The 18,084-nt window shown below is 51.2% G+C and overlaps 6 protein-coding genes across 6 annotated transcripts; 3 read left to right on the top strand and 3 right to left on the bottom strand.

The window, feature by feature from the left end:
- Window positions 1-2,756: 2,756 nt before the first annotated feature.
- Window positions 2,757-4,562, top strand: COL26b_013502 (uncharacterized protein; the record flags this gene model as incomplete). The annotated part of the gene is made up of 1 exon (XM_053186100.1): window positions 2,757-4,562. One exon carries the CDS (start codon window positions 2,757-2,759, stop codon window positions 4,560-4,562), a length of 1,806 nt encoding a protein of 601 aa, XP_053029957.1.
- A 258-nt stretch (window positions 4,563-4,820) lies between these two features.
- Window positions 4,821-5,906, bottom strand: COL26b_013503 (uncharacterized protein; the record flags this gene model as incomplete). Its single annotated transcript, XM_053186101.1, has 1 exon — window positions 4,821-5,906. One exon carries the CDS (start codon window positions 5,904-5,906, stop codon window positions 4,821-4,823), a length of 1,086 nt encoding a protein of 361 aa, XP_053029958.1.
- Window positions 5,907-9,723: 3,817 nt separating this feature from the next.
- Window positions 9,724-10,536, top strand: COL26b_013504 (uncharacterized protein; the record flags this gene model as incomplete). The annotated part of the gene is made up of 2 exons (XM_053186102.1): window positions 9,724-10,374; window positions 10,480-10,536. The coding sequence occupies 2 exons, from the start codon at window positions 9,724-9,726 to the stop codon at window positions 10,534-10,536; spliced, it is 708 nt and encodes a 235-aa protein (XP_053029959.1).
- A 289-nt stretch (window positions 10,537-10,825) lies between these two features.
- Window positions 10,826-12,229, bottom strand: COL26b_013505 (uncharacterized protein; the record flags this gene model as incomplete). The annotated part of the gene is made up of 2 exons (XM_053186103.1): window positions 10,826-11,980; window positions 12,047-12,229. The coding sequence occupies 2 exons, from the start codon at window positions 12,227-12,229 to the stop codon at window positions 10,826-10,828; spliced, it is 1,338 nt and encodes a 445-aa protein (XP_053029960.1).
- Window positions 12,230-13,220: 991 nt separating this feature from the next.
- COL26b_013506 (uncharacterized protein) lies at window positions 13,221-13,525 on the bottom strand (the record flags this gene model as incomplete). The annotated part of the gene is made up of 2 exons (XM_053186104.1): window positions 13,221-13,463; window positions 13,523-13,525. 2 exons carry the CDS (start codon window positions 13,523-13,525, stop codon window positions 13,221-13,223), a joined length of 246 nt encoding a protein of 81 aa, XP_053029961.1.
- A 3,023-nt stretch (window positions 13,526-16,548) lies between these two features.
- Window positions 16,549-17,749, top strand: COL26b_013507 (uncharacterized protein; the record flags this gene model as incomplete). Its single annotated transcript, XM_053186105.1, has 2 exons — window positions 16,549-16,858; window positions 16,911-17,749. The coding sequence occupies 2 exons, from the start codon at window positions 16,549-16,551 to the stop codon at window positions 17,747-17,749; spliced, it is 1,149 nt and encodes a 382-aa protein (XP_053029962.1).
- Window positions 17,750-18,084: the final 335 nt, after the last annotated feature.

Consider the following 18,084-nt stretch of genomic DNA (forward strand, 5'->3'; position numbering starts at 1 on the left):
GGCTCCTACTGCATGAACTGATAGCTGGTCCGATCGTATTTCCGCTAGACCTAAAATGTCCATGTTCTCGCAAAAGCTATGTGGGAAAGGAAACAGCTCATCAACATGTCTGTTGACAGCCCTTGCTACCCATGGGGCGCATGATGCAGGGCCACCATTCTGGTCGTAATGGGCGGAAGGCTCTCTACCCTCAGCACTCAGTTGAAGCCCCTGTATCCTTTTGAGCACTGATCTTGCCCCGCCATACTTGGCGCACATGAGGCGGAGGACGGAACAAATGCTGTTGACGCCATTGTTGCGAATGACGTCCTTCTGTGGCGACTTCGGGCGCTGAAAAATCAACACAATGGCAGCAACTAAAGCCAAGAAGCCATTGACACTGAGCAAGTGGACGGCTTCTTCTCTGCAGTCAATCTCTTCGTACAGATGAGCAACGCAAGACGCTGCCACAATTGAGGCTGGGGACGTCCGCCACGGGGAATGGCGGTCTTTGCTGAGCATCTGAATAAGTATGATCGTCGTGAAATAGTGGATATGTAACTCCGAAGTGAAACGGTGAAATGGTCTTCGGGTTCCGTTTTGGTCGTGAAGCCGCAACTCTTCTGGCAGACCTCGATACCAATTACAAATCGACGCGATTATTCCTTCAACCTCATGCTCCGAGGGAACCCCCTTTTTGGTGTTCCATTCTGCAACACTGCGAGCGACATTCATCAGTCTTGTGAAATGAAGAGAAACCATGACAGATACCCCTTCAGCAGCGAAGTCTGACGACGCAAGGGGCTGCACATCACAATCCTCCAGCTTCAGAGAACGCGGGCGACCCCAACAGGCAACCATAAGTGTTTCGGTATTCTGTGAGAGATCAGTAAAAAGTCTCAGTTAGACAAAAAAGAGTGCTTTGTTTGAACTTGGATTGTAGAAAGAAATGTTGAAGATGACATTGGCGTCTTCGTTCCAAAACAGGATAGGTGACATAAAACAGAGGCCAGACTCGGTGAGTAAGAGTAGAAGGGAAGGAGGCACGCACGTTCAAGTACCAGAAGATCCGCCGAAAACATCCGGCATTTTCGTTTTCTGCGTAACTTGACTGCGTATGCACGCCCATTTGTATCGCTAACCGCACTGCCATCCCCGTCCAGTGCCACGGCCCATGAAGCGTGACCCGATACGGAGAGGCTGGAGCCCAGCATGACAGAAGGCAGAACGTCTTCAGCAGGGCCATATTATCATCTTCGAAATCGATGTAAAGTAGAGTTTGAATCCTTTCGTAAAGGGAGTAACTCAGTTGCAGGCTGCTGGGATCATGGGGCATAAGGCTCCCGACGAGACACACCGCTAACTGAAGCAGGGTCGACGAGTTCTCGTCCGTGAGGTCCTTCGAATCAACAACAGGACAGTAAGGAAGAACATTTTCAATGAAGCTATCCATCAGAGCTTTTCTCAGCGATGGGGCTAGGGGAATATTCGCCTGTGCCGCGCCCAAAATAATATCTCTGGCCTGGACAATTCGTGGCGGAAGGCCCTCGTGAATGGCCATTGGCTGGGTGATGGAGTCGTATGACAGGACGGAGCTGTGGGAAATGAAACCTTCCGACTGGTAGGTCCGATTGCTGGAGTCGGAGGACGGCGTTGGGGTGATCATCTGCGTCCCATTCTCATTCTCTGTACTGACACTGCCGAGGCCGGAAGGAGCCAGCGGCACAATCGGCACAGTCGGCGATGTCGGTAGTAGTGCCTGACCGTGCCGTGCGATGACCTTCCGTCTTTTTCTACCGCCATCGCGTCGACTGCAACAGCCACGCGGTCAGCATTTCTCCTTGGAGCAACTTTGGGAGAATGGGGCAATCTTGCATGCATTGGACACCAGAGCGGCGACAGTTTCGGCATTTATTATCTGGACTGCCTTGAAGATCGCATTTGACCTGGCCATATGGTGGTCAGGCAACGGCTCCTCGCAGATGTTGAAGTATACGTTGGGGACGACACACCTTTCTGGAATGACATTCAACGCACACCACGTTGGCACGCTCTCGCGCCGTTCTAGAATCCATGTTAGAGTTCGAACCGAAAATGATGAAATGTAGGGATGTCCAAGTGCCGAGTGCGCAGGAATCAGACTGCTATTTCAATCGTCCCCACCAATACTAGTGCGGGAGCCGGCGTGGGAGCCGAAGCTACAAAGGCGCCGCGTCTCCGTTTGGTCGATTTGCCCGACGGATTGACAGCAATCCCGCCTCCGTTTTTTTGTTTCCATGATTGAGACACATTCGTGGAGTCTATGACCTTACAAGTTTCTGTTGCGACCTTCCGGGCCTCGACCCGGATATAGCTTCTACTCGGAAGAGGACATTACCCAAACATCTCTCCTAGACCGTGGTTGCGCTCAACCATAAAACATCTAACTCAGACCAACTTTCCAAGTACCGGGAAGCCGCACAAGCTCCACATTCTACAGCGACTGCGAGTTACGAAGCTTGCCGTGCATCAAAACCAGCCGATTGGTCCATGGGCCGAGAATGTCAACTCCAGAAGAGGTGTCCACAAATAAACAATGAAATGACAACCTCGGACTACAATGATGTTTAATAATCCTGCTCAACGATCCTCGGGTTGTTTGTGCATGAAACAGGGCCGGTGATGGTTGCGTTGCCATATAAACTACATCCAGCAGGAGGAAGATAAGAAATGGTTATACTACTTACCTCCTATTCGCGGCAATACATTACATACACTATCATAAGCAATTTTGTATCATGGCGTCGCTCCCACAGTCAGGAATACTTCTGGAAGCGGAAGAGTTCCAGAACTATGGTGGCTGGATTCTGGACTCGCAATTCGACTCAGAGATGGGCTCGCCATACCTCCTTGCCCACGGTAATGGCAAGCCAGTCGCAGATGCAACAACCGTTCTATCTACAGAAAAGGGGCACTATCATGTCTGGGTTCGAGCCAAGGATTGGGTTCCTGACCATCATCCAGGACAGTTTACCCTGACCATCAACGAAAGCACCCTGGATACCGTTTTCGGCACGAACAATGAGGACTGGTCCTGGCAGTACGCAGGTATTATGGATCTCCCACACGGCGATACAAGTGTTATGCTCCACGACCTCACTGGATTCTGCGGCCGTTGCGACGCTATCTTTTTCAGCCTTGAGGATACACCCCCGCCAAGTGAGAATAACGACGAGGCGCGTGCCTGGCGGAGAAGATTACGTGAACTACCTGAGAATCCTGTCGACGCCGGCTCATATGACGTTGTGGTAGTCGGTGGAGGGATACCTGGCTGCACAGCGGCGTTAGCAGCCGCACGACTGGGAAATCGCGTTGCTCTTGTGCAAGATCGCCCTAAACTTGGCGGCAATGCCAGTGTTGAGATTGGTCTCTCCCCACGTGGAATGACTAGCACTTTGATTCAGGAACTTTCGCAGCGCCATACCGACGGGGACTTACTGGCAAAGCAGCTTCTCGACGCGGAGCCCAACGCGACATTATTCATGGAGTACGCCGTCTACGATGCGCATCTCGTTGGCTCCATAATAACATCATTGGACGCTCGTCACGCTCGAACTGGAAGGGAAATCAGCCTGTCGGCTCCGACCTTCATTGACTGCTCCGGAAAGGCTGTTCTCGGCATATTCACTGGTGCGGAGACACTCTTTGGTCAAGAATCCAAGTCAATGTACGGCGAAAGTCTTGCGCCTGCCGAGGCCGACGACATGCATCATGGCCACACACTCTTTTTTCGAACCAAGATGGCTAATGCGGCTGTATCGTTCCCTGTTGTGCCCTGGGCCATCGAGGTTGCGAAAGACTACTCAGATCTCCGCGGTCAACTGCGGGAACCCGGTCTTGAGAACGGAACCGGCCCTTTCGTCGTTCCTCCGAATTTCGTACCGGATCCGACCGCCGATATGCGGATGAAGGGACCTCTTACGCACTTCTGGGAGTATGGTCAATGGCTTGATCCGTATACCAACGGTGAACACATCCGAGATCACCTTCTCTGCGCCATTTACGGAACCTTTCACAATGTGAAAACGATGGAACCAGAGAATTACGCAAACCTTGACTTTGATTGGGTGACTTTTGTTGCAGCTCAAGGAGAATTCAAACGGTACAAGGGCGATTATGTTCTGGCGGAGACTGATATTCGCGATCACAAGGCTTTCCCAGATGCGGTGGTTCAGAATGCAGGCGCATTTTGCTTGCATTACCCTGGCGATGAAAAGTACGATTTCCGGTTGAGAGCTTGGGAGTGGGATGAGCGGGACAAAAAGCCGTATGACATTCCATTCAGATGTCTTTTCTCGACCAATATTTCGAATTTGATGATGGCAGGGAAACACATCAGCACTACCCACATTGGAGGTTCCAACGCCAAGTTCATGGCAAATGGAGGTCAGCATGCGCTGGCTACCGCGGCTGCAGCACACCTGTGCAAGAAATATCAGACCACACCTCGAGGAATCCACGACAATCACCTGCAAGAGTTAAAAGCGACCACCGGCAATCTAGGCCAAGGTATCTGGGACAGAAAGTCTGACAATAGACTCTAACAAGGATTTTGATCTCAGCGATTATTCATTTCAGATCCATTCTGGTAGTTTCTTTCATTCACTCTGCATGTTTGTATTGATTGAAAGTGCGACTAGCCGTGGCAGTCTGTAGCATCGCATCAAATGGATCGTTGAGGTGTCCAATGGTTATTTGAATATCATTCTATCCGAATCTATCTCCATTTGGGTCTCTTTCTATTCTACTCTATGTCAAGTTGTGTGAAGAAGAACTGCAAAACCTCTATGTCCGCATGGAGTTTACGGCTCTTCGTTCTGACCCACATCAACCGCATCCTTGAAATCACTCAAGAATAACCATCTACTCTGCTGAGCCCAATCTTGTTGAAAGAAGTCATTCGCATACTCCGGGAATATCTTGATAACGTCCATCAAGTGACTGCCATGCGCGATCACAACGAGAGTGTTGCCGCTTCCATCAGCTTCAATGATCCGGCCGACAGTCTCTTCAGCGGCATCTGTGTCGCCGAAGAGCATACCAGGTCGATGAACGCCGTAGAAAGGCTTAGTCGTATCTTCATCCTGAAGAATAGGTTTGAAAAGTGCGCCAGGACAAGGCATCTGACTCCCCCGAAGAAACGGATGTGGCGATATCTCGTCGGGCAGCGGGTGATATTTGGACGGCCTCATTTCGGCACTGTGGTGGCACGTGTCCGCACCCATGAGAATGAAGCTGTCTGGATTGGTCGTCACCCGCGCAAGAGCGTTGACATGACCAACGGTGTGGCCTGGCGCGTCTAGGATGTAGAAGCTTCCGTCGCCAAAATAGTCAATGGCGGGGAATGAGCCGACTCTGATGGAGGATTCGGCGAAGCTTAGTTCACGAAGTTCGCGCCCGGCAAAGTCGGAGTCCAAGAGAGGTGCGCCCGGGTTGGTAGGGTAGCCCGGTGTTAGGATCTTCTTGAAACTCGGTCCTACTATCAAGGTAGTGCTTTTCGGGAATCTGCTTGGGTCTCCGATGTGGTCCCAGTGCCAGTGGCTCCAGATAATGCCTTCGATTTCGTCCGGTTGAATCCCACCTTCTTCGAGGGTATCTCTAACGTCTTTGTCGACGCTGCAGGTCGTGCCGCTCTCTTTGAACCATTTCTGAATGGGCGGGGCTAGGTTTTCGAAGTCCTTTCGTACTCCGAGATCGAAAAGAAGTTTGCGACCCGAAGACGGGTGTTCCACCAGAAAGACACAGGCGGGACATTGAAGCCAGGTGTGACCTTTGATAGTATGCGACACCATACCTTCGATGCTACAGCCAACTTGGGATGTCGAGTCAATGACTCGGACATTGACGGTCGAGGTGGACGGTGGTACGTGAAAGTTTGATAAAGGCATTTTGGCTGATTCCCACGATAAGAATACCTAATGTCGCAAGTATCGCGGCTGCAACAGACAAAGTAAAAGCATGGATAGTATTCTTTTGTTCTCTTCACAGCCCAGTAATATATCCTCTGCGGCGTTCCTTCTGCAAGATAATCATGGTCCACACCGCTCCTCGTCCTGTTCCAGCAGTGGGTATCCGGCACTCGGTACTCGGCATACGGTATCCCGCCGGCCTGCTGATTGGCGATTGGCCTACGGAACCGACCGCTCACGCAAAGAGGACAATATTTTGACAGAGAATGGATGTGCTACATCTGACCACTGGTGATGAAAAAGGCTCCTAATCCACAAGGGGAAATATGAATAATTGCGAATGAGACGGTGGCAAACGTCGGATTGATTACAAAGAGCCCAATCCTCGAGATCAGCAAGGACATATGGAACAACATCTGTGCTATTACTTCCTCCTGCTCGGTTTTCATAATACATCATTAGAACATGACTAGAAATGAATGCCCCGGGCAGTCTTCGGTCACCAATATGCAGGTCAGGTCACGTTCAGCAGAGCTGAGGTATGAAGTTGATTGGATCTTATTCCATCCCAAGAGGTAAATTGTCTGGCTCGGAAAAGTAGATACAAAGTTGATACGTATTAGATGTTCATTTGCACTGGCGTATTCCATCAGCAAATGGGCCGTCTGAGGTCTTGCACAAGCCGCTGCAGTAGGTACGGCCAAGTCGTTATAGCCTCCTTAATTGCTTATCGCGCCTGATCGATAAAGAAATCGAGTCAAGGTGATGGTGTTCTCTCGAAAAGGTTTCCCCCTTGTTTGATTAGTAGCTTCATCCTTTGCTCTTCTCTCCTCACTTGAACGAGCCTGTGAAAATTATTACAGGAGAAATCCGACCTCCTTTGAATGCGTCGTCCTATAAATCTGGTCTTGTTTGAGGTTCAGCAACAAGGCCTCATATCCCCTCGGGTACGTCACCACACATGATAGTATTATTTTAGAGTACCATACTGGGTTGATGCTGGTCTTAAAACTTCTATGAGTGTATCATGAATGCGGATGCTATCCTGACAGCTGTCGCCGATTCAGAGTATTGCATCTTGGTGTCTACCTACGAACAGTGATTTATGGAGGGAGAACAAGATTACATGTTGCCCCCGTGTAATTCTTCTGGTGTTTCTAAAATTTGTAACATAATGAGCTTGAACGTGGATGGTTTTCATTTGTATGATGTGCGCATTTCATTCTCTGGATCCTTCTTGTTCAGGGTATCCAATCTGAGGTTGTGATATACGCCTATACATTCAACATACAAAGAAGTCGCACGTCACGTATTTTGGATGTACGATGATAGAAATGCCGACTTGTTGAAACCTTGGCTGCCAAGGCCGTTGATAGAAGCGTAGTATGCAGATGTAAACCCAGCTCAAAGGCGGACTTGATGATTTGAGAACTGCCGTGCCTTGTATCGCATGAGTTGTCTGAATTGGTTAAAACCTTCCCCCCCTAGCGTCTGAGCTTGACCAAGGAGCATGGTGTCAATATTTTGCGACCCCTTTTTGTGAAGTTGCCATGCCATAGTGTCTTTCGTGAAAGCCTCGTCCGAACCGTACCTCCCTTTGCCAACGAGTGTCGGCGTGGTCGAACACGATTCCAATACCGGCATTGATATCTTCATACCGGAAAGATTGACACAAAAGACCATTTGGCAATATTGTTTTCCGTTCTAGTTCCCGCTGGTGCGTCCATATTTCTTTGATGTGTTTCATTCAAGTACGTACGCGTCGACCATAGTTGCCCGGAGTTTCCAAAACGTCCACCAGCCAGGCCACGCTCACGCTCAGTGAACAGAGCTTTTTGACTGACACGAGTGATACCTAATTCAGGACCGAGTGCGCGGCATTTTTCTCTGAACGGAAATCGATGGGAAATAACTGCCCAGGTTTACATACTAAGATCACGAGTTTGGCGAATCTCGCCACGCGCTAGACGACTCGAAACTTTGGCTAACCGATTTCGACAGGGACCCCGGTCAATCAGTGGGAGGGGTTTGACAGCTTTCAGGACTCCAGGAGCCAGTCGCATTGCCAACCGGTCGCGTAGTATTGACGGAGAAGGCTGTTATTACTTTCTGAGGGGACGCCCGGACCCATAGGCCCCCCGGGACCCGGATTTGTGAGGCCGTTGTTGCCGGATATCGGACGAGGACCACAACTGCCGAGACTTCTTACCAACCACGGCAGCGCCGTGCCACACTAGAGCAGACCCCGTTCCCAAACTGTGCGGTTGTGGGCGAACTCTTAAATTGAGTCTTTTTTGAGGTTCCATCAGCTAGGTCGTTCACGTACTGTTTCGTCTTCAATCTGAAAAGATAGGAGAAATTCAAGTCAGCAAGCTGCATTTGGAGACCTGACAAGGTTCTAACGGGTAGGATGAATCAGAAAGAGGGATTTCCATCAGGGAATGGATGAAAACAATGTGACGCTCCCAACTCTCGCTAGGAATAAGCCGGGATAGGTTGACCCTCTTGGATTGAATCATAGGCAACTGAAAAACTCTTTTGCCTTTGTCGGGGATTTTTGCCATCATAAACAGTAGTAGTAGCCCCAACTTTGATCTACGACCTCGAATATTCAATCATACATCCGCAAGGATCCGTGAATGCTTAAACCCGTCAAGGCTCATGTATAACCGATCACAGAAATGAAGGTGTATTGCCAGGACTCTCAAAAATGATTTGAATCTCAAGCTGTAAGCACATTATCAAAACATGCAGGAGACACCGCTTTTACACGTCTATGTAAGTTTAGTCTCATGTATTCGAGCGTGTAGAATTCTGAATGTCGATCTAGACGCAGTAGACGCAAAGAGGGACACCCAAACTGCCGCGGGTGAGGCCGGCTGAAAATTCGGTCGAATATCTTTGAGTTTCTATTGCAATTAATTATTTAATAAGGATATCAGGTGCGGGACTTGGAACAGTTGATTGTTGAGTCGCGGCATGATCGCCGTCGGCGGGCACGGACAGCGCTTGCACCTGATAAAATAAGCATACTGTTCGAAAACGGATGCCTGATAGATTGAATGCGACAGCGGGATTTTCAACTCGACCACAAGATGATCAGAATTCGCGCAAACCCATCGCAGTGGGCGTTTCTTTGGTTACCGAGCGGTTCTACGCACCATTCACGCTCTCGCCGAATAGTTCCCAACATCGTTGAAGGCGGGCAATGAAGCAGGGATTATGATGCCAGCACTCTGCCCAGCCCCTGACACTGGCATATTCCAACTGCAATGTTGCACGCGCATCACGTCAAACCAGGGCGCCGGGGATCCCAGCGCAATCTTCATGGTGGGGTTTCCGGACCGGGAGCCCCGGCGGAAGATCGCGACCTGCTCGTAAGGCGACTCTCAGCTGAATCGAATGCCGACCACAGCGGCTGCCGATTACCAACCGCCACATGGCCCGTTCATTCGGCGATGAAAGGGCCCAGGCGGGGTGAAGCCAAGTTCTCGAAGTTGTGGAATGTCGGCCAACAACAGAAAGTACGTACTGGTGAAACGGCACCCCAAACTGCTATACCGCCGCTTCACTATTGGCCCAGGTTACGAGAATAGAGTTTATCATGCCCAGATATACATCGACGGGTTGGAAATCTATGATTTTCTACGGGTTGGTTTCGTCTTTAACTCGGAGCATTCTGCCACATTTTGCTATTCCCCCGTTCCACAAACAGGACAACCTCTGCTGATCTCTTTCCTTCTTTCAAGCTTGTTTTTGCCGTTGATTCGCATGCTCGAAGAATTCTGTCAACAAGATGGAACCACCATTTGAGACTGAGCGAAACTCCTTCAATGGAGGCGAATACTTCCCACAAGTCGAGACGCGACCGGCGCCCTACCCGTTCAGCCTCGGGCCAGCGCCTCCGTTCAACGGAGAATGGTTTCAATCCACGTTGCATCCAGATCCCGTATGCCTCTACCAGCCCTTGCCGTACCTGGATACGACCTCCGGTCCCATACCACAGTACGGGCCCAGCCATCTGGTCCAGGCCTCCAACAGACGGGTGATCACATCTCCCACGCCAGCCAACATTATGGCCGGCCAACCCCCCAGCTGGGACGTATGGAGTACGAGTGAGGGTTCATCCAGTCCAGCAGAAGAGCGCGAGGAGGAGACTTGGGAACCAGAAGACCTGCGCCACATGGGATACCTCGACGCGAATGGAAGTTGGCGATGCAAGTTCCAGGGCTGCAGGTCGACGCGGGTGTTCATCCGCGCGTGCGACTTGAGGAAGCACTACCGAGGCCACGATAAGTGCTTCTTCTGCACGGAGAAGCCCTGCGCGAAAGCCGGCGTTGGCTTTTCAACGAGGAAAGACTACCAACGCCATATGGGCTCACACCAGCCCACAATCAAGTGCCCGCACCCTGATTGCGGTCGAATATTCAGTCGCAAAGACAACATGGTGAGCCAGTCTTCTCAGAAAACCAAAGGACGGTCAACTAACGATTTTGCAGAGGGAGCACTTCAAAAAGATCCACCTCCGCTTGCGAAACAACTTATTCCCCAGGCCTTGCCGGAGGCCCAGACGATGCGAATCACGGAAGTCACCGGCAATGAAGGTTGAGCCACCGATGTGAAAAGAATTTTGATAGAGATAGATTTGATGGGTAATTTTCTATAGCGCCAGTGTTACTACTTGCAAAGTGTTGGATGGATGGGTTTGGAAAACATGGAATTGTCAGTCGCTACCTCGATCGTCTCATTCGAAATAGAATTGAAGATTGAACATCACGTGGACCATCCGTGACGCATCGTGATACACACGTCCTGCAGACCAACATGTGTTGAAGCTATCGATAATCTTGTATGCCATCCTGTGTTTAAGCTATTTTCCGGTGACCGTGTTCCACACCCTACCAATCCATGTCTCCGTCGCACCTGATCCTGTTCCACCGGGTGTCCCAGTCGGCCTCGGCTTGACAACGACGATCATACCCGCAATTGTACTTTTCATCATTCTTCTCAAATATGTAATCCAAATCTCCCCGATGGAAGCTCAGAATGTCGGTAAGGTCCGCGAACTTTCCTCCCGAATCAACGCCGTGGGGCTTGTGAGCCTTCAGCAGACTAATGCCACCAACCTGTCCCCAGAAGAACTCAGGCTCCCAATAGTCCCCCTCAACGGCGTCGAATGCGTAAGTGTGGACGTTGAAGCATCCGAATGGGACAAAGTCGACGGTTTTTCTTCCGGCATGAGCTTCGGGACTGAGGCGAGTGAGCTTTCCTGGCAGGAATGGACCGAGGTGGAGAATCGCAACGACCATCTGCTTGATCGGAGAATCGCTGTTGAACCTAGATTGAAAGTACGGAAGGTTCTCTTGATCGACGGGATGCTCGAAAAATGCATAGTCTTGCAAGTCCCTCAAGGTCGTCTGAAACACTCGAGGAAGAAAACAGTCGGCGGACTTGTTTTCGAGCCTGAAGTGCTTTGGTAGCTTGCCGAAGGTTGTGTTGCAGAGATCCTTGCTGAGACCCGTGAACCTGTCATTTCTGTAGGCGGTGTATGTCTCGAGATACTGAATGTCTTTGTCGTTGAGCCAATCTTTGACTTCCGCGTAGTGGTCACGCGTGACCCAAGTCATGCCAGACTCGTCGCGCTGCCAACTACCTCCCAGATGACGGCTTCCAGGGTCCTCAATTGACTGCAGGATCTTGGCACCAGTGTCGGAAGGATGGCTGAGTTTTTGGCCGGCGTTCCAAAAAGGCTCCGCCATCTCCCCAGCCAAGGCAGCATTCATGAGTAGGGCTTTGAGCATGCTGTCGTTGAACACGCCTTCCCATGAGCGCCGGAGGTCATCGAGGTCATCTTTGATGTATGGCAGGTACTTCCGCCAGATGTGAGCGAATTCAGCCTCAATCAACTTTAGAAACTCAATGAGGTTGGCGACCTTTTGGTACTCAATCAGGGTCGCGGGTGACTTTCCGTGCGCGAGCTGGTCAAAGGGAAAGGGCTGGGGTGGTAGCACTCCCTTGGCGTAGTAGTCTTTGACGATAGCGGTTGCTCTGACCTGTTTGAAAAGAACTTTGTTAGATTGGTTCTTTGCAACGGGAGAAAAATGGTGGTGGTGTCTTACCACTACGAGAGCGTCATCAAAGTCTGGGATGCCAGGAGCCCTGAGATGCTGAAGAATGCTAGGAGAGAACTTGTCGAAAGTCGATTGAAAGCGTTCGCATGTAGAAGCAAGTGCGAGAAGGTCGCCGATACTGTCGCACTGTCGCATGATCTCCACGATCGTCTCCACTGGTAAGGCCTCCATTTTCGAGGGGCTGGGGCTTTCCCAAAATGAAGTGGGAAGGAATTGGGGACGATCGAATTTTGATTGCGAGGGAAAGTTGGAAGTTTGGAGGCGGAAAAAATTGACAGTCGAAGAAGGTGGCAGGTGAGAAAGGTTTGGGAGGAGAGGAGTTTGAGGTGGCAGAGGATTGGAAGTGGAAGAGGGTTGGAAGAGGGTTGGAAGTGGGTTGGAAGTAGGAGACCAGACGCCCTGGCTCGGGGGCAGTTTGGAGGCGAAAGGATTTTCACGGTACAAGAGTTTTTGGCGGTGGGAGAAAGTAAGAGTTGATGTAGGTGGTGGTGGCTAAATAGCCGAAGCGACGCGACGCGATCGAGAGAAGCAGCAACGGGAAGTCGCAACTCAACTGACCTCAGGCGCTCTTTCCCAATTCGTCCCACAGCACCCGAGTTCCTCTGACAAGGCTTGCTCTTCCATGTTTTCTGTGACTGTTGTGATTCTGAAGGTGGTGAAAAAGCTGAAATGCGATGGGTGCGAAGAGCGTAAACACGAGTTGAATTTTGTGCGCGCAGATGGGAGAAGTAGCTAGAGGTGAGAGCAAGGGCTTGCTTGTCAAGCTTGAGGGTGCTGATAACCTCCTGCTTTGCTGACCGAGTGATCCTGACTGGAAGCACAGTGAGATTCTGCACGAGTTTTGCATGCATTTGGCTCATAGTCGTCTTGTCCAGAATGTTAGATAATGCCACTGTATATGAAGGTGGCTTTGGAGGCTTGGTAGCCTTAGTGGCTGCTCTGACGGTCTTAGTGCTGACATTGTCGAAGTCGTCCTGTAGGATGGAGACGTCCTCTAGGACAGAGTTGTCCTCTGGGATAGAGCCGTTATTAACAATCAGGTCACTATTAATAATCAAGTTATTATCAATAATTGAGTGGTTATCATAAGACTTATTACTGGTTTGAGCAACCTAGTTAGTAACTAGGGAAATAGTTAGGTTTATTTCTCATTAGAATGGTCTCACCCTGGGGCCTGCTCGTTCCCTCTAGGCGGCAGTAACGCTACCTGCGCCTTCTTCTTCGTGGGTTGACGATCGCTACAGTTGCTAGTATCGCGACCGCGCTTTTGAGCGTTAGGGGGCGACTCGTCTGCAAGGGTGCTACTGTTGTTGAGGTTCTTGATAATGCGGTTGTTAATCGCTCGTATAACTCTTTCCTGGGCGAGGCCTGGGTTCAGGCCCTGACTGGTGAGGCGTAGCACGAGCTAGTAGGCACTGAGGTCAGTAATCGTTATTTCCAGAAAGGCAGAAATCTCATGCATACCATGTCGATTTCTCTCCTCGATACTCCAAAACTGCGTTTTGCCGAGTTTTGTTCGAGATTACTTAAGCTACGAGTTCCTAATTACTGATCTACCCACCTTGCTCTTTGTCACAGAGAGCCTCAATAGAACGGCTAATGATGTATTCTCGAAGACCTACTACGACGTAGGTTTCAGTACCACGGCCAGATTTATACATGACCTTACGCGTGCTACCAAGCAGCCACATTAACATTTTTCTGGCAGCGCTGACAGCACTTAACCGAAGCAAGTCTTCCAGATGGGACATGAATTATATGGCGTCTTGACCCAGTATGTCATGCTTCCACTCGTGTTGTAACTGCGGTGGGGATGTCTCGGTTAGCACATGTCCGCTTTCTGTGTCGAATGCGTTGTTGATCCCACGCCGAAGGAACCTGAGAAGGCTGTGCTCTTCATCTTCGATCTTGATGACCTCCACGGCATCGCCACGTATGTCATGAGAGCGGGTTGAATAGGTTGAAAATCGGGCATAGTGAAGTTTCTCGATGGAAGGTTGCGTATTCAGAGCCGTAGGGCATGTCACTGAAAAGAAACGTCCCAGAACAAAATGGTGTTGACACCAAACTTTGCAGAGACTACCTACGTAGCCTTCATGAAGTATACGACTGCAATGTATCCAGGCGACAGACAACCAGAGACATCTGCAGCCAAAGAGGCGCCGAGAAGGAGCACTCGTAAAACGTCCCCGAACAGAAGTTTTTAGGGTGGACACAACCTAAAGCCCCAATAGAACAGTCCGTAAGACCAAAAGCAGAGGGATGAATTCTCTCTTGCTTCTCTGACTGCAGGTGCTGAAATAATATCGACGCGGGCAATTCAAGATTTCTACGGACGGGCTAAGTCGAAGCTCCGTCAAACTTTGATGCCAATGGTGAAGGAACGTGGTCTCTGTCGAGAGTATGCTCAACCCACGGCCCTTTCGTTGCGGTAGACATCCACCTCGACCAACGTACTTGGCTTTACATCCGAACCATCTTGGCGGACGGTTCCTGTGGTCTATATCAACCAGGTAGCGACGACTCCCCTAACATAGGAATTACCAATGCCCGTGGCCCCGTCCTCATCTGATATTCACATCAATTCAATGACGACAGACGAGCGAAGCCCAGGAGCGGAGTAACGGCTTTACCTAGTGACCGTCGCGCAAATAGCCTCAATTCTCTTTCGAATCGAGGGCCCGACTGAGTTGAGAAGCATCCATAAATCTGTTGCACGTCTTACAGTTGTTCAGACTTCAACTGTATTTCCGCTGTTCATGGCGCTCTGGACGGCGAGGCAATCCATATGTTTCTTCATCCATTCCTGTTGCCTTTAAAGCCGCAGTAAGTCAAAGATGCCCGAAACGGTTGACCTCGTTGGCAGGAAGAAACATTTTACACAACTTACCCAAATGTCGATATGCGTTGACGGGTAGTGACGCGAAGTAGCGTCAGAGTCGGAAGGAGAGTTGAGACGGCAGGCGCGACCTTTTTTGCAGGCTCGGCCGGGTTATGACGGCAAAGCCTCAATATTCCGAGTCTCCTTATCCGGTATGTTTACGATGTCCAGCACGTCTCTGATAGCCCTCTCACTATCATTCAGTGATCATACTCAAAGGCCCCAGCTGCTTTGATACTGTCACGAGGTAGCGAGAGGCGCGATGGACGTTGGCTACCGCTCCTGGGAAGTGCGACTCCTTGCAGCATGTTGGTCGGAAACGGCCCTGCTGGAGTGCTCCTTCCACCAAGGGCCCGGGTTACGATTGCTATCTTTTTGGGGGTGAAAAAAACTGCAGATCTTGAGTCAGGACAAGAATTATCCAGTGATGGAAGACCATGTGGTCGCGTCAATGGGGCTGACCCGCCAGACCCAAGAATCTGGTCAGAGTTATGCGGCCGATCCAACCAACCTAGGTGCCCAGGCTTTGAAAAATACGTTGGCATATCCATATAAAGACGTCACCTGATGTATAGTGATACGGATAGTTCTCAGCTACGTAAGCCCAGGATATCGTCTTTTGATTTGCGCTCCTTGCCACTGTCGGCAGTAATAATCGAGCATTAAATAAGCGTGGCTTGTATATGACCTGACGAGATAATAGGTTCCGAGATAAAAGGTCCCCAGAGGCCAGCCATTCAACCCAGTATTTCGTGATGGGAAGTCAACGAGTGCATGATGGCGGCTTACTTTATGTTGATCAGATAGGCAGTCGTAGCCCTTGGGGCGGCCGCTCAATCCCCCTACCCCTGCTCAACTCAAGTTGGTTTTCGTCCAATCTGGCATCGTTCTCCGTGTCTCTCATGTCTGCACCCGCGTTGTAAGTGTCGGGGATGGCCCCCGCCAGCGGGCCTATCAGAAACCCCCGGCACGGACGGGGAACACAGCTCGTGTGCAGTTCTCCGCAGATCCTGTCGTTGCAGCTTGTTGGTTGGCTAGCCTATGTGTTACTTCGGGAGCAGGCTACGGCTTGGCCGTTGGGGGCTGTGAAATGTTTGCTCGTGCTTACACGCTTGGCTGTAGTTCAGCTTGTTGGTGCTGCGGTGCTGTTGGTCGTGGAACATGACGGAGAAAAAGCAAAGATTGACAGATGGGCTGACGGGCTGAGAATGAGAGGCAAGTGAGAGGGGTGAGAGGCAGGGGGACTTTTATTGGAAAATTGTTGCAGGGAAAATGAAATGATCTGCCGCTGGGTCCATTTTCAAGGGCAGGTGCCGTGTCTTCCTTCTTTCCTTCCCTTTTTGCTTCGAACCGGCCGCGACCGCCTCGACTTGGACCTCGACCCATTCACCAACAACTCTCGTCTCGACTTTCGTTCTTCCTTCATCGTCAACGGCCGCTAGTTTGTTTTCTCCCCAGGAAACACCACCACGCCGACCCCGACGGATGGTCAATCTCGTTTCCTGAAGGCGACAGGGTCCGCAAATTTCTCGCCTCCACGTGTTTCTCGACACGGTCCTTTCTGCTCCACACGATACCCACTACACCACGCTCACGACCGAGCTTCACGATGCTCCCCCTCGTTCTGCTCGCCTCGGCGCCACTCATCGTAGCGCAGAGCCCAGTCAAAGACTGGAATCAGTGCTACTACGCCAAGGACTCTCCCGCCCATCCCTCGCTCGTTCCGTGCCTCACCGAGAACGATGACGGCTCGAGGTCTCAGGGTAAGGACTATGCCTCCAGCTGGTGCTGCTTCGCCGGCGACAACTGCATCTCCCAGGCCTGCTGGGATAACACCACCGGCGTGACATACCAGTATGGCTGCAATGACCCGACATACGAGCACAACAACTGCCCTCCGAAGGGTGGCCTTGATATGGGTAAGCCCTCCTGACGTCTTGAGAGCTTTCGTCATGCTGACCGTTCGCACAGGAAAGTCGCCATGGGTCGGCCTCGTGAGATGCAACGACACCCACAACGAAGGCTTCGAGAAGTTCTGGGCTTGCAACCACCCCGACACCTGCGGCGACTTCTGCCCTGTGGAGAGCAATAAGCCTCAAGTCACCCAGACCGTCTGGCCAGATACCATTCAAAACCTGCCGCCGCTCGGCTTCTGCACCGACCTCGGCTCGAGAGTGCTCGCGATGTATGCTAGAGAGACGCTCAACTCCACAGGCGGCGTACCCATGACCGTCAACACGTCGGGCAAGCCGAAGCCTACGTACCCGAGCCCGCAGAGCAGCGGCGCTGGACAAACTTCTGTTACGCGTACACAGACAGCGCCCGATATGGGCTCCACGGCGACGAGTACGTCTACTCCGACAGCTGAGCCGGAGGCAGCCGCAGCATTGAGTGGAGGAGCTATCGCAGGTATTGCAGTTGGGTCGACGTTGGGGGTCGTCGCGGTTCTGGCCGGCTTCTTCTTCATGTGGCGCCGCCGCCGGGCCAAGCAACAACAGGACGCTGCCGCCGCCGCCGCTCCAGCTGCTCCTTATGTTGCCCCTGGGGGCGGTGCCGCCGAGCTTGCGCCCCCCGACGAGAAGCGCAACCTCATGCAGCCAAACACCCCTTCGACTGTCTCTGACGGCATGGGTATTCAGCGACCGGTGTCCGACATGAGCATGAGTACCGTGGTTTCAAGCCCAAGTGGCACACCTAGAACGCCAAATTCACCATACTATCCGCAAGGCCATTACCACGCAGAGCTGCCCGATGATCCGAGGGTAATCCACGAGATGCCGGCCATAAATGAGAGATCAGAGATGCCATGAGTTTCAAAACGAGGGAGTTTGGGTTGTTCAATGATATCAGGGTCGGAATTGTTTTGCTTTTGCTACATAATCAAAAGGTTCTTCGTCGAATAGTTGAGAATGGAGTTCCTCTCCGGAAGGTTTAAAGGATGATGCGGAACAATGGCCCTGTGTCTTCGAATTCAAGAAATTGTCCGAACACAAGCAGCCAAATTCCCAAATGGGACAACGTAAAAGATCGACGTTCAAGTATCCTTAAAAAGAGATGCTCCCTGCATTACCAAAGTCCCGGGCATATCGGGGCCCACAATCCACCCGCCGGTATCCCTACATGAGGCTACACGCTCGGAGTAGAA

The sequence above is a fragment of the Colletotrichum chrysophilum genome (genome assembly GCF_026319265.1).
Source record: "Colletotrichum chrysophilum strain AFK26 chromosome Unknown scaffold_234, whole genome shotgun sequence".
NCBI classification, from domain to species: domain Eukaryota; kingdom Fungi; phylum Ascomycota; class Sordariomycetes; order Glomerellales; family Glomerellaceae; genus Colletotrichum; species Colletotrichum chrysophilum.